The sequence below is a fragment of the Malaclemys terrapin genome, chromosome 14 (assembly GCF_027887155.1).
Source record: "Malaclemys terrapin pileata isolate rMalTer1 chromosome 14, rMalTer1.hap1, whole genome shotgun sequence".
NCBI classification, from domain to species: domain Eukaryota; kingdom Metazoa; phylum Chordata; order Testudines; family Emydidae; genus Malaclemys; species Malaclemys terrapin.
In genome coordinates, this window is record NC_071518.1 from 31,989,098 (window position 1) to 32,005,459 (window position 16,362).

General features: G+C 41.3%; 1 protein-coding gene across 1 annotated transcript in view; it reads left to right on the forward strand.

Moving 5' to 3' along the window:
- Positions 1 to 16,362, forward strand: part of MMP2 (matrix metallopeptidase 2) — a 45,584-nt gene that overhangs the window by 13,401 nt on the left and 15,821 nt on the right. Inside the window, exons 6-9 of the mRNA XM_054048758.1 lie at positions 5,299 to 5,472; positions 10,731 to 10,904; positions 12,332 to 12,487; positions 15,756 to 15,885. Coding sequence (XP_053904733.1) covers positions 5,299 to 5,472; positions 10,731 to 10,904; positions 12,332 to 12,487; positions 15,756 to 15,885 — 634 coding nt within the window. The remainder of the gene's footprint in view (positions 1 to 5,298; positions 5,473 to 10,730; positions 10,905 to 12,331; positions 12,488 to 15,755; positions 15,886 to 16,362) is intronic.

A 16,362-nucleotide genomic window follows, 5' to 3' on the forward strand; every position in this document is an offset into this window, starting at 1 on the left:
AAAATCTTGAGGGTGAGTCTGCAGAGTAGAAGATTACAGAAAACTTTTATGTTATGTGACCTTTAATTTGATGTAATGGATCTCAAACTACAGGAAATATTCTGGAGAGGAAGTGTGGTCCTGTGGGTAGGGCTGGGGCTACAGTTCAAGATAACTGGGTTCTATTTCCAACTCTTCAACTGACCTACTGTGTGACCTTGGGCAAGTCACTTCACCTCTACATCCCCCTTCCATTCTTTGTCTACTTAGATTGTAAGCTCTTGGGGTCAGGAACTGAGGTGTTTCCGTGTTTCTCACAGCTTTACGCATGTTGTGTACCATTGGCAGGGGTGCCAATTGGGGGACAGGGCTGCCCAGAACAGGGGGGAAAAAGGGGCCTCATTTGGGAGGGCCCCCAAACTGATTGGCATTGCAACCTGGCACACAGGTTCACTCAGATTTCACCCGGCAGCCCCTTGACAGAGGGTCCGCTGGGATAACGAGTTGTGCTGAGACCCCATGCTCCAGGTCGCAAGCACCGCTCACTGAAATTTGGCCTGTCAGCCCCTCTGTCGTGATCTTTTATGTTAAAGTGAGAGTGGTTCAGCTGTGCATCCCATGTGAAAAGTGTCTAGGGGTGTCCCTGGTGTGTTTTACACAGTGCCAAGCACAATGGGCTCACAATCCCATTTGAAGCCTCCAGGCTCTCCTGTAACACAATAGTTAATAACAATAATAAGTCAGAAAGGAATGATTGAAGGAAATAATACTGGAGATTTTGTTTGAAACCAAAGTTGTTGGAATCATCCTGTTCCTCCTTGGAACACTTGCAGTGCACCTATTTGCAAGGTTACGGCTGGATTATATCTAGATTGTATTGGGAAAGGGAGTGCAGGTTAATAAACATCTTATCCAGTGCTTAAAAACAAAGCTAATAAAACCAGATGTGCTCAATATCTTGCAGGTTCAAGCCCACGGTAGCCCAGTCTAACAAACCCTAACTACCATGTGACGTACTGCAGAGCTCAGCAGTGGCTCACATAAAATAACTGCCCAGATGGGTATTTCTATGTATATATTTGTCAGTCCAGCAGCCATAATTTTTGGAGAGACCATAATAGCTGTTGTGTAGAAAAAGGCATTCTCATACCCTCCTTTTCAATGCTTTCCTGCTCGCCTTCTTATCCTAAGAGTGATCAGAGGCAGACATTATCATCTTAGGTATTTCTCAGGCTCACTTTTCAGAACAGGAGGTTTTCAGTATTAGCAAAATGAACCAGGGTTTTTCAGAGTCAGCGGTACTTTTCAGGTATAGTGCCACATACTTCAGTATTCCAGCCCTGAGGTGACAGAAGGGGGTCCTTCATTTCTGAGGGCATGTCAATACTGTAAAGCACTCTGATGTGCTGTCTTCTAATTGCCCCAAGTAAACCCTGCTGGTGCACTCTAAGAAGTACCTAGTTCACATCATCTTAGTGCGCACTAGGTACCTCTTAGAGTATAAAGAACAGGAGTACCTGTGGCACCTTAGAGACTAACAAATTTATTAGAGCATAAGCTTTCGTGGACTACAGCCCACTTCTTCGGTATGCATCCGAAGTACTCCTGTTCTTTTTGCGGATACAGACTAACACGGCTGCTACTCTGAAACCTCTTAGAGTATGTCAGCACTTACATTGGGCAATTAGAGCTCAGCACGTTAGAGCATTCTACCAATCATCCCCCTCTGGGGCACTATGCTTCACTCTGTCAACAAGCCCTCAATCTTTCCACCAACTTCCCCACCTCCCCAAAATCATTCCTTATAAACTCATCAAGTTACTTTTCCTTCAATCTGGAAAGGAGCAGGAGAGAGGCTTTATGTTGTTACTTCTTTAAAATACTAGCGATACCACAGGGATGATGGTTAGGTAGGTAGGTGGACAGATAGACATTCATGCACTGTGGGCTATTTCTGTGCCTAAAATTACATGGGTTAGAGAATTTAAACAGTCTCTTCCAATGTCAAGGGGAGTTATGATTCTGCATGGCCAAAATGCTGGTGTCAATATTTTGAAATTGAATTGGTGGTTTTGAGCTGTTTGTGATGTAATTGTTTTGCAAGATCCTTGTACAGCTATGCACAGATGTTTCTTGTTAAACACATTGTGGTATTGTTCACTTATTATTCCAGGACACCATTTTCTAAAACCTAGGAATAAATTCAAATAGGGCAGGATTAGGGATTTACATCATGGAGTCCGTTGGGTCAGGAAAAATTTCTAATTGGCAGTAGGTTGATCTTTCATTTCTAAAGTCAGGGTCTTTAGCTTTCCTATAACATTATATAACCAGAGAATACATGTGAAATGGTTAAAAGAAATGGTTTAAACCCTGAATCTGCACTGAAGGCTTTTTAAAAGCTATTCTGCCCAGAAAAAGTATAGGTATTTTAAACACTATACATGCACCTTTCAGAACACCAACCCAGCTATCAACTAACATATATAGTCATTTGTTCTGCTGAGAACATATGGCCTCAGTTCTCATTTACACTGAAATCCTTCAACAACATTCTGGTAGTGTAAAAGGGCATGGGGTATAACCATTTGAAGGCCCCTTTACACTGCCTAAGTGCTGTAAAAGGCCCTTTGAGTAAATGAGAATCAAACCCAAAGGGTTTGATTTGTGCACTGGGCAGGATAGGAGTAGAGAACCTTTATCCCATTTTGTGGGGCCCACGTGAAGGCCAAACTGCATCACACACCTGGTGCTTTGGGGAGTGAAGGGACCGTGTGAAAGTCATGCCTGAGTCCCTTTGCGTTGGCATTACTCCTGATTTACCCTGCTTTAACATCAGAATCAGGCCCTGGATGAAGCCTTGCTGATAAGTAACTGCACCTTTATTTCAGTTCTCTGAGCAAGTGATACAGTGTCTTTATTTTTCATTTACAATAAAACTCAAAGAGGTTTAAGTTTAAAAAAAACCTGTAAGAACTTTGTTGGAATGAAGGACTTTTAGCATCACGTGTCATTACCCAGGGGCAATTTGAAGAACCTTATTTTGACTGTGTCTTAATATTGTATTGAGTTTCCATATGATTTTGCAACTTATCCCTGTTCAAACCAATCAAAAATTCTGCTCATAGCCCGAGACTGCCAGATCTGCAGCTGGAAGCCGAATGTGCGGCAAATGAGTCATCCAAACAACTCAATTTCGTTTTGCTTTCCAAGTGTCATTTCTCTTAAAAATCTTTCACCAATCAAAATAAAGACTGCACTGTTTAATGTATGTGTCCTGACTAACTCACCACCAGAATCTGAGACATAAATATTGAATCAGACACTTGGCTCCGGCTCTGTCACTTTTGCCCAGCTCCCCCAGCATAGGGGCCATAGGGGACATGTTAGGGCATTGCCAGAGTCTTGAGATCGCGAGGTCCCTGAAGGATGTAGTGCCCCCTAGAGATAAGTTCCTAATGTGGCTGATTGCAAGATCAGGGAAGCATAAATATGGCATTAAGCCCCCCTCTCCTGGATCCTATGCAGAGGATAGCTTGGCCAGACCAGAGGACCATGCTTGCTACATTTAACAATAACTTGTTCTTTCATGATAACTTCTGGCCCAGTCCTGGAAGGTACCGAACACCCTCCCCTCAATGGGACCAAAGCATGCTAACTGGAAAGATCGGATCCTTAATGCCATAGTCAGTCATGCTTTAACTTGGAAAGGGAGTCATCTGTGTCACAATCAAGTATCAGAGGGGTAGCCGTGTTAGTCTGAATCTGTAAAAAGAAACAGAGGGTCCTGTGGCACCTTTAAGACTAACAGAAGTATTGGGAGCATAAGCTTTCATGGGTAAGAACCTCACTTCTTCAGATGTGTCACAATATTTCCCTGTTCAGCAGTGATGCCACTCAGTTTAGTTAGCCTACAGAGCTAGAAGGGTTTTTCCCCCCTTAAAAAGCAAATCAAGCCAAGAAACAATGGATATGTAAATATGGCCATCTTGCCGCTTACATAACAGACTAAGCCCAGGGAAAAACTAATCCCACAAATACGAAGTGTCTGTGATAATTTTTCAGTAGTCTGAAAAATAGAGCTAAAAGTAACATACACCGTAAAGGAAAGATACTGTGTCCTAGGTGCAACTCTCTTACCCCCTAGATTTTGATGCTCCCTGGAGATGGATACCAGGTCATTAGCACACACATACATTACTCATTTTCACATCTATTTTTGAAAACCAGGCCAAGACCATTTAATTGCCCTTCCCTGGGCCACACAGGATGTCTGGAGATAACCCAGATCTCCAGCCATAGAGTTAGTTCTGTGCCTTAACTACAAGACCCTTCTTCCTCATGTATGTGGTACAAGGAATCATGATTCTCAGGGACTATAGAAAGCTTGGGAATGTTCGTGAGTCATGGGGCTTGTTTATGTGTGGGTGGGTGAGAGGGTGGATGCAAACCTGAACTTCTTGAAGAGGAGCATCTCATGTCTAAAATTATTAACTGGGAGGGAACACAGGAAGCATGCCCATCTCTCCCTCTTTGTCAGAGGAGTGAAGTGCAGTCTATCTAGCTTGGATATTTATAGAGTGCCAATCACTGCAGCATCAAGTGACTGTTGTGTGGACACTCAGAAAAGTAAAGCAGAGCTATTGAGAAGCTAAAGGAAAGAAAAGTGGGATAGGAAAAATACCAGGGTATGGTCTCCCCTACTTGTATCTTCTATTGAAGTCTGCAGACTAAACAAACAGAGGAATGTCACATAACATGCTCATTAGGAAAATTGTCATCTAAAGTGATAACGGCAGGCTACAAACCTGTCTACATGTTTAAGATGCTATTTTAGTCACCTCTATAGCACAGTGTAAATTAGTTAGCAAAACACTAAGGAAAATAGATGGCTTCCTGGAACACTCCCTCAAAGCCTTGTTTGAAGCAAAAGTATTAGCTACAGATAGGCAGTAATATATTATGAGGCAGGGCATAAAGGACATATTGCCAGAAACTTGAACAACCCCGTGGACTTCACTTGAGCCATATTAATAATTATTGTCTCTCTCTGTGCCTCAGTTCCCCCATCTGTGAAATGGGGATATTACTTACTTTCTCCCACCCTTGTCTGTTTAGCTCATGAACTCTCTGGTCTCTTACCATGTGTATGTACAGCACCGAGCACAATGGGCCCCTCATGTTATTTGGGGCCTCTACATGCTACCATACTACACATAATTAACCAATAGTGTTTTTTCTTACCAATTTCTAGTTATAATTTATATAATTACTCATTAAAAATATTCTATTTTTTCTTCTGTTTCACTTTCACTGCAGCTCTTTTCACGATGGGTGGAAATAGTGAAGGGCAGCCATGCAAGTTCCCCTTCAAATTTCAAGGCACATCCTACGACAGCTGTACAACAGAGGGAAGGACAGATGGGTACCGGTGGTGTGGAACTACAGAAGACTACGACAGAGATAAGAAATACGGCTTCTGCCCAGAGACTGGTAAATAGACATTGATATGCTGGTCTAGTTTGTCATTGATCTGTATATCACACATGTAATTTTCCATCCTTTAATTTAATAGGTAAAAGTAGTTGAGTTAGGGGCATATGTGCCTCTGGATGTGTTGATATTTCCACTTTATTGAAAATGTGTTGATTGTGGCTTCTAGGCACGTGCACAATATAACTTATAGATGAGCCCATACATAAACCTATGTGTGTTTATATATATTAATATAATATTAAACCAAGGCAACATCAGTTAACAAGAATAAAGAATTACTGAATTCCCATCCAACCCTCCAACCCCCAGGAAAAAACAAAAATCCTCAAGTCCTTTCTGCATCTCAGGAAAAGTCAGAGAAAATAAAATAACTATTCAATATGCCTGGTAGGTAGGAAGCGGTGGTCTGTCAGACCAAAAGGGAAGTGGATTCCAGAATTCTGTCCCCTTTACCGAGTATGCTCTTCCAGCAGGCCCCAGATAAATAAATCTCTGGACTATCAGCTCAAGTGCTGGAAAATTGCTAGGGAGAGCTGTGCAGTACAGATCAGAACTAACCCCTTGAATTACACCCAAAAATGAATTGAGGCCATGGTATGTCTTTTTCCTTCACCACTCTAGTCACCTGACTAGCAGTGAATATAGCCATTCAGATGTAATCAGAACCACACTTGGAACGTTGGACCAAAGCTCAGAGCTGAAGCTTTCCTGAGGTTTGAAAGAGTTTGCTTGCGTTTTTCTAACGTAAGCAAGTCGCAAATAGCAACTTTCCCAGATTCCTTGGCTCTTTCAGCTTCCAGATGGAAATGGAATTACCCACAACAATAGACATATATCTGAGGTATACTGTATAGGCCAACCAAAGTATGGCCCAAATCTGTAAAAACATATGCATCTAAAGTTGCATACAATTTTGCATATACCCAGTTCAGATGAAAAAATCTTGGATTCATGCACACAATCCTAGATAGCTTGCCCACGGACATCAGGAATTTGCACAGCTAAATCAAAAATGAGCATAAGCACACATGTATGTAGGAACATGCCTTTAAATTGTAGGTATAAAATGTCTACCACTACGTCGTAAATGTGGGTAGATTATTACTTTTTAATATCCCTGAAACATGAGTCGCACATGAAAAAAGCAGTACAAAGGAAATGTGAAACTTAAACAGCCAATGACTAATGATTAACATTTATTTTTTTTTCTTTTTTTAAAAGAGTGTTTAGCACATCAAATTTAACTTAATAAACATGCCTTTATGAATTTACAACATGCTAGGAAACAAATTGAAAATTATCTCTTCTCTCCAGAAGAATGATCTTTCTGCTTTCTTGACAATTTTAAATGCTTGTTAACTTCAGTCGTTACTGCATAGCGTGTCACAGGAACAAAATTAGTTTAGAGGATTGTATAACTTGGCAGGAATCATTTTTCCGAGATCCAGACTAAAGGCACGGTTACTCATTTAAACTGCCTATGATGGTTCAGCACTCTTGGCACTTAATGGAGCCAAGGTGAAGCCACCAAATGTAATGAAACCAAAACTAAATATAAGCCTAACTCTGGAGCAATGGCTGGCCCTGGATGAACAAACAGATTGAATCCATTTCCAAGCTTTTTAAAATGCCATCTCTGTTTAAAATAGGTACTTGGAGCATTTTGATGGGTTGCTAATTAGTTCTGACCCATCATTACTCTTAACAGCAAAAAAGGATCAAACTTAGCATAACTGGTAATGGGGACACAGAAAAATCTAAGCGATAGTTAAATGAGCAGGAGAACATTGGGATGAATATACTGAAATTCTTACACAAAATCTTAACAATAACTGGAAGTAGTTCATACACTTACCTGTAAGGACCCTCTTTTTGTTTTTTGGACAGTATCTAGCACAGTGGGGTCCTGCTCCAAGACTGGGGCTCCAATGTGCTCTGGTAATACAAATAATGAGTAACTTTTGAGCAGATGAAGGGTTTTTTTTGTTTGTTTTTTTAAAATGGAGATATCCCCTTCTCCTAGAACTGGAAGGGACCTTGAAAGGTCATTGAGTCCAGCCCCCTGCCTTCACAAGCAGGACCAAGTACCAATTTTGCCCCAGATCCCTAAGTGGCCCCCTAAGTGGCCCCCTCAAGGATTGAACTCTCAACCCTCGGTTTAGCAGGACAATGCTCAAACCACTGAGCTATCCCTCCCCCCAAAGTTACTACATAATAAGATTGTTGTGCTTTGGCATTTTGCATAAACCAGATGTAAACAATAAACAAATGCAATCTTCTAACTGGCCTGGTTAGTCTTGACTCCAACTTTCTATGCATTTACAGCAAATATAGGAGCTCTTTCCAAATTATGGCACAAAGCTCCCTGAGCCATTTAAGCCCAGTGATGCCTCGGTACAGTGGGTGTGGAAGTGGAATGACCATATGGCATTGGCGTAGATTCTGCAACTCCACAAAGCAAACCCCAAACCCTGCCACATTTAACACTCCTATTTTCACAGCGTGAAAGTCAGTACGCCCTATCTACATGCATGCTGGCTAAGCCACGGTCCTGCACTGCGGCTACTCAATATCCTTCATTCCAACCTTGAGCAACAAATAGGGGGCACAGTTCTTCAGCTTCCTTTCCATGAAGGTTCTGACCCATTGGCCATATTTAAAAGCAGATCCAGCTTCCTCTCTCCCAGTGGTCCCCCTGACCTGGTCCGAGCTGTACTGCAGTCCCTTTTCACAGTTCACAGAAGGACCTTGCCCAGCTACAACACAGGACCTTACCCTGCCTACCCAACTCCCAAGTCGGTTACTCGGGCTAGGTCTACACAACGGGGGGAGGGAGGGTCGAACTAGATACACAACTTCAGCTTCATGAATAGCGTAGCTGAAGTTGCGTATTTTAGGTCGACTTACCTGGCTGTGAGGACGGCGGCGAGTCGACCGCTGCCACGCCACCGTCGACTCCGCTTCCTCCTCTTGCCGTGGTGGATTTCCGGAGTTGACGGCAGAGCCATCGGGGATCGATTTTATCGCGTCTTCACTAGACGCGATAAGTCGATCCCCAATAGATCGATTGCTACCCGCCGATCCGGCGGGGAGTGAAGACGTGCCCTCAGGCTTCATGCAGGAGGTAGTGACTTTCCCACTGTGCAAAGAAGAGAGTTATGTAAGGCAGGTTTGGGGTTTGCTTGGTGCATTTGTTAGTTCCATGTAGGAATGACAAAATTAATAACAGACTAAGGCCCAAGTCTTGAAACCACAAGTGAAAAGGCTTTGCCCATTAAACACTGAAGAATAAGGGGAAGAAACAGCCGCCCTATAGGCCTATATAGTTGTGCTGCAGCACACTATAATCACAATCTAGAGCAGGGGTTCTCAAACTTCATTGCACCATGACTCCCTCTGGCAATAAAATGACTACATGACCCCAGGAGGAGGGATCAAAGCCTGAGCCTGCCTGAGTATCGCTGCCCCGGACAAGAGGGCAAAAGCCTGAACATCACTGCCCCGGGTGGGATGACCAGAGCCAAAGCCCAAGGGCTTCACCCCCAGTTTGGGGGCTGTAACCTGAGCCCCACCATCCAGGGCTGAAGCCCTCAGTCTTCAGCCCTGGACGCTGGGACTTGGGCTTCAGCTTTGGGCCTGGGAAGTGGAGCTCAGGCTTGGGCTTCATCCCTTGGCCCCAGCAACTGTAACACCAGCCCTGGCGACCCCATTAAAACTTTGGGGTCCCAACCCACAGCTTGAGAACTGCTGGTCTAGAGGCTGGAATAGCCATAACAGCCCACGGATAGCCACTAAGCAGTTTTATGGTCCAGTCGATCTATTCTAGTTTTGGATGCAGTGGCCATTTCCCTGGCCTTCCCCCAATGCAGAGAGTTGGAGAGATGGTCACTATGGCATGCAAGGGAATATGGAGTCTTTTTGTATTGGGTCTCTGTAGCCCCTGTAAACCTGTGTCACCCACTTCAGTGCTGTAGGTGGAGGATTTGAGCATTAGGACTTTACTTCATTTGCCTAAATGTCTTGTATATTTCCTTTATGTCCATATAAAACAAATTGTTGATATAAAATGAATGTTACTACTTGCATTAGCTTCCATTCAGGAATCACTACCACATAAACAACTGACTGTATGTGTCCCAATTAGCATTAAGCCTGGATTTGGAAATATTTGTTACTGTGCTGTGTGTATTATATGCCTTACTGAACACTACTAGCTGGAGTTTCATAACTGCAGGAGAACTACGTATATTCCTGCAATAAATAATAATGTATTTAAATTTCTAAGGCACTGTTAGGCTGCCAACTATCATTTGAATCCTGTACAAGAACAAGTGACTTTACAACAGCCAGCTAATACTGTACATGTGTTAAAATGGCAAATGATTTTTTTTAAATGGGGGGAGGTGTATTCTCTGTTTGTGATACCTACTTTAGAGTTTAATTTCTACTTTGGGTACACACAAGTACAACTGTGGTCTTCCTGATGCACTATGCTCAAATAGACATACATGTTTGCGCACACACACACATATATACGTGTACTATATGTAAGTGTGGGTGGATATAGTAGAGTAGGAAGAAAAAAGCAGTCTCCGTGAGTACCAAAAGGTAGAAATTTTACTCCACAGCACGTATCACATATAGCTTATATCCTTCTCATTAGAGTTAGTTTAAAAACCACTGATTTTAATTGATCCTTTCTGACAGTACACCTCAACCATCGCAGAGTGCAAGATCTGACTTTTTGACTCCTCTAAGATCTTTTTTTGTCCTCAGAAGCTAATTAAACCTCAGTGCGACACTTCATAATCTGCTGATATATAACAAAATTATAGTTTCTATCAATAAATCTACTCATGGAAGACAACTGAAAGCATTACCAGAAAAGATCTTATTAATTAGGCTAATACCAGTTAATACCACTTTGTTAATCAGTTCCCCCTCCAATTCCACATGCCATTGAGCTGCAATAGAGTAACTGCTTCTTTCAAGTAGTTGCCAGTTGCAGTTTTTGTCTTTAGCTTCCGTGGCTTCAGCGGGAACAATTAGACTTGCCCTCTCTTTTCCTCGGTTGCAGGCAATTTCCTTTTCAAACTGTAATTTTCAGTCACAGTTTCCATGTTTGTTACAACAGTTCAGATTTTCCAGTTTCTTTCTGGGCTTAGGTATGATTTAAGAGAAAGTGATGTCAGTTTTATGTCACAAAAGCTGGTTGATTCTCTACTTATTGTATTTAAATATTGTTTTCCCCATAGCAATGTCAACGGTTGGTGGAAATTCAGAAGGAGCTCCTTGCGTATTTCCTTTCACTTTCCTTGGCAATAAGTATGACTCCTGCACAAGTGCTGGACGTAGTGATGGCAAGATGTGGTGTGCTTCCACTAGTAACTATGATGATGACCGCAAATGGGGCTTTTGTCCAGATCAAGGTAACACAGTTTCTCAAACAATAACTTGAAACCCTTTAATAATGTGTATTATCCCGCCTCTGTCTCAGGCTAACCAATGATAGAAGAACATTGACCAAAATGCTATGAGTAATTGATGTAATTGGCATTACATCCAGGATAAGTTTGGGCCCATATTTATAATTCATGTACACTTGCATTACTTTCCCTAAAAATTTGGGAATGCATATTTTACTTTTGAAAATAAAAGAACACTCTCAGAGTACATCTGGCGCCCAAAGTTAGGTTTTGGAAAAAGCTTGTCAAAATAAATACATAAAAATGTTTGCATGATATTTTAAAAGACAGGAAAGGAAGCAGGTTTTTAATCATAAATGTTCCCCTAAAGTAGTGGTGGGCAACCTGTCAACCCATGGGCTGCAGGTTGCCCACCACTGCCAGAAAGGGTTAGCAGAAAAAAAACCCAAAGCCACCCCAAAACCACACAACTCTTGAAAAAGTGGGGGAAATATTTTTTTTAAATAAATTATTTTCATTTTAATAATCTTTGGTGTTATTTGTAAATAAATTAGAGATTTTTTTAAATGCAGTACTTGCAATATTTACCAACAATTGCTAAATTCAGGTATCTGATATACAGAAGCATTTTCCATTTTTTTAGAACAGGAAATAAGTGCTATATTCAGACACTGATTTGGTAACTGTTGATAAAATGCTGCCCTTTTGTAATATGGATGATTTTTCACCTATCACTTTAACCGTACTGAATCAATGCACTCCTGTACTAATAAGGAGTAAGGAGGTGACGACTTGGTGTTGACAAATATGTTCTAGAGTCTAAGATGGCAGCACAAAAGTACTAGTGACCTAAGTTAGGTTTTAAACTCAGAAATCCAGAGGTGAAAGGCTACTGCACTAATCCTAGGCCTCCTTCTGCCTCATCTTATCTTCAACTCAAGCAAGACAAATAATGAAAACAGCTATTTTGTTAAAATAAAATAAAAAAACCCTTGCCTGCCTCACTCTGTATATCCACTGGATGGTTTTTAATGATTGAAAGCAAGATTCAAGGTCCAGATTGTGGTTTAATTCTTCCATGCTAAATAACTCAAATGTTTCATTTGAACTACCGGTACTTCCTTCCTTCTCAGAAGTACTAAGGCAATGTTCACGGGCACTTTACATGGGAGACAATGAAAATATATGCACGAGTCAACTGTACAATAGGATTTAAAAGAAACCTTTCTGTCTAATGAAATTTCCTAAGACTTGGCAACATGCATAGCATGTTTATTATTATTATATGAAATTCCACATCAAGCAATATTTATGATGGGAATCTTTTGGTGGAGAGAGGAGGAGTGGCAATTTTATGGGACTGGGATAATAGACGCAATATATTTTTATTCGGATACAAGCAACCTCTGTGGACTCATTGTGTTGTTCAGGTTACAGTCTTTTCTTGGTTGCTGCTCATGAATTTGGCCATGCCATGGGACTAGAGCACTCTGAGGACCCAGGAGCTCTTATGGCTCCAATCTACACCTTTACCAAGAACTTCAGACTGTCTCAGGATGATATTAAAGGAATCCAGGAACTTTATGGTAAGGTATTCATCATTTATCAAAAGTACAGGCTGACCTATTATTTTCAGATGCTATTATAAATAATGTGCACTTCTGATTAATTAGAGATGTAAATTGCCATTTCCTTGCCTGCCTCACTCAAGATATTGTTAGTGTTCCTACTTCCTATTATGGCTCAATTCAGTAACAAGCAGCCACTCACGCTTCTGAGCTGTGAAAGCCCCAGAGCAGCATAGCTTAATCCCAAATCTTTAGGTGGAACTTTCAAAGGCCCTCTCTCTCTTTGGCTATGAAACGCCATGCTGGGAATTGTGGGATACCTGCTCTCTGACATGTAGTCCCTAATTCCGGGCTCATGACCAGGTGTCAGGGAACCATAATCACCTTGCCCTACATATTGCTAAAGGGGTGAGCTATCCGACCCTGACTAAATGGCAGAGGGCAGTGCAAGGTCCTGGTATGGACCCTCCCCACTCCAGCCCTGGGGGAGAGGCGCTCTCTCGTTCTCCCTGCCGCAGCTGCAGGGCAGGAGGAGTTCTGCATCCCCCACCAAGCCGCGCTCCCAGTGCAGGAGGAGCTCACTCTCTCCGCTGCAGCCCCGGGGTGGGAGGAGCTCTCTGCCCCCCCCCTTTTTTCTATTAAGATATTTCCTCCTAACATGCAGTGCGCAAACTCGGTGAGGTCATACACGTATCCCCATAACGTGAGGTTATGGATGCACATACACCTACTTGGTTTGCACCTATTCCCCCCATAAGGTTAAGGAGCCCATATTCAAAGTGGATTAAAGGCACAGTTCGTTTAAATGGTGGACACGTGGCTGTTTATTTCTTTGTATATGATGCATGTGCATGTGTAGATATGGTTTAACGTGTATAATGTATGTGTGTTTAATGTGCTCCCTCACAAAGTGGTAACATTTAAATTCCTGCACACACCCCTGTTTCTATGGCAGATGTGCATGCATAGTTCTGGGCAGAACCTGGGCCTAACATGGGGGGCAGAGACTTTTCCCAAGGACAGTGTACTACCTACTATCAACCAGAGAAAACTTCATGCCAGATATTTAGGTCTTCATTTAGTCTCCTGGAAGCAATGGGGTGATAGAGGTTAATGGCTGGGTATACAATTTTCTTCTTCTGACACCAACTAGGGAGCTCACTCTTTTAGCCTGTAAAGGACATTTAAGTCTATATTCCAAAGACCATTTTTGTCTAAAAGCAATGCAAAGAGTGTAAAGCTGTTTCACAGATGGAGACATACATGCCATCTTCATCGTCGTACTATTGTTTTCAAATAGGGATGCTTCAGATGAACAATTCTACTTTGTTCATTAAGGAGACACTCCCTAGACTTAGAAGCTGGTGATTGCTGGTGCTGGTTAAACTGAAAATAAATTGTGCTGGAGGGACAAGTTGCTTTTCATGAGTTTCTTGTCTCCACTCTGCTCAATTTAGTGATTATTCTCCACATGATAGATGTTTCTTTTTATTTCCTGATACATTTCAGAATGATATGTGAATAATAAACCTCCTCACCTGATTGATTTATTGATGATGGACCAGAATTTATGAGGATAATGTGTAGTGTGTTACCTCTATCACCATCCTATCAATCAGCCAACGATTTAGGCTGTACAACAGAAAAAACAATTGTAGATAATGTGTGGAAGGTGATAGCTGTATATACCAGATGTTTCTTGTGATTTCTGTGGGAAAGAAGAGGATATCAGATATTTGTATTCTGCGTTCATGTTTAATATTTATTTATTTTTCTCCAGAGATCATTTTAGCATATATTGCATGGTGGTGGTTTTATGACTTTGATCAGTTAAAATCCATTCAGTCTATAGACTTGCTAAACTACCATGTAGGGATGAAAATATCTCTGAATATAAGGCTGCTGATCAGTTTGAAAGGATCATATCATTTCTCTAGCCGGGCTTCTCAGTTTTCTAACTGCATCACTTCTTAATTACTGGTGCCTTGATTCTGTAGTTCTGGACATCTTAGGCATGCTAATAATAATACCAAATAATTACCAGATATAAGTTCTTTATTCAAAAACGTGACTTTGATATTCATTTTTTCCAATTCCTGGGGTCTTTAATTGAAATTATTTAATCATTTGTGTAAAGTCTGAAGAGACCAACCAAGATTGGACCTCATTGTGCAAGGTGCTGCACATAAACATGTAAAAAGTATCCCTGCTTGGAATATTTTACAATCTAAATAGACAAGACAAAGGGATGGAAGCAGAAAAGGATGCAGCATACTACCAAAAGATTGGGAAGTGAGACACAGTAAGGTTAAGTGATATTCACAAGTTCATAATTAGAAGACTCAGAATGTAACCCAAGTCTCTTAAGTCACAGGCCTAAGCCTTAACCAGAAGACCATCCTTCCTGCCTCTTTAACTAACTGAAGTAATACTTTAACTCAAAGAACTTTCCATTTTTGTAAACAGACTTGTATTTTGCTTTTGGGATTATTGTTCATTACACATTTTCTAGCATTATTCAGAGCTACATCAAATCAGCTGGAGTCACGTTTTGTTTAATGATGTAAAACCACCTGATTGCTAAGGAGCAGCCAGATGCTACACCAGGCCATGCAGCCACGGCCAAATAACAAAACAAAATAAAATCCAACAGATGGCAAAGTGCATGTTTTGAAGAGAACATTTTGATTCTTAATGAAGGGAGAAAGGCTACAAATGGCTCAAAATGGGTATTTATGACTTGCAAACTCTTAGCAGGCTGGAAAAATTGCAGTACAAAAAGCTGGTATGTCTAGTACTCGTTATTCAGAATTATCTGCACATCAGCTCAGATACCATGGCATACACGGTTTTAAGAAACTTTAGTTTGTTATATTTTAAACTACCCCATCACTGGGCCAAAAAATTCTCAAAGTTAATAATTGCAAATTGCTAACAAAAATTATCTGTCCTGAAAATCTTCCAGACTAAATAGACTAGATCAACTATGGGTAGGAGGGGAAATACAGGCACATAGAAATGACATGTCTTGAAAAGCTCACACAGCAGGCTAGTGGCAATGCTAGAAATAGACTCCTCCCACCCCAAGACCTTCTGAGTCCTAATCTAGTGCCCTGTCCACTGAACTACACAGCCTCTGAAACATTTTCTAATTTCCATCAAATATAACCTCCAAACAACTGAAGTGATTGTTTCCATTAAATGATTTATAGCAGTTTGGGGTCTTCACATTATTAAAACAACAATACACTCAAACATTAGAGTATAAATCTGTTCTTGGTTCTAGGAGGATCCACTGATTTTGGGCCAGATCCAGCTCCAACGCTTGGACCAGTCACCCCAATGTTATGCAAACAAGACATCATATTTGATGGTATATCCCAAATTAGAGGAGAAACCTTTTTCTTCAAAGACAGGTAAGTGAGAGACATTGCTTAGTGATAAGAGGCTGCCATAAAAAAAGATGGAGAAAAGTTGTTTTCTCTTGCCACAGAGGGCAGGACAAGAGGCAATGGGTTCAAACTACAACACAGCAGATTTAGATTAAATCTCAGGAAACAATGTAAGAACAGGAGGACAATGGAACAGATGCCTACGGTGGTTGTGGAAGCTCCTTCATTGGAGGTTTTCAAAAGGAGGATGGAGCCATCTGTGCATCTTGGCAGAGGGTTAGACTAGATGACTCTTGTGGTCCCATCTTACCCTATGATTCTATGATTACTTGGAGCAGAAGGAAAGTTTGTGCTATACTGTCAAAGCAATTCTGTAAATTTCTGGTTGAAAACCAGAAAACAAATGTTCTGTTTCAGAACAAAGTGGAAATGATGAAATTTCCCATGGAAGGGAAATCGGGGGTGGGGGTGGGGAAGGTTTAAGAAATAATCCTTTTTTTG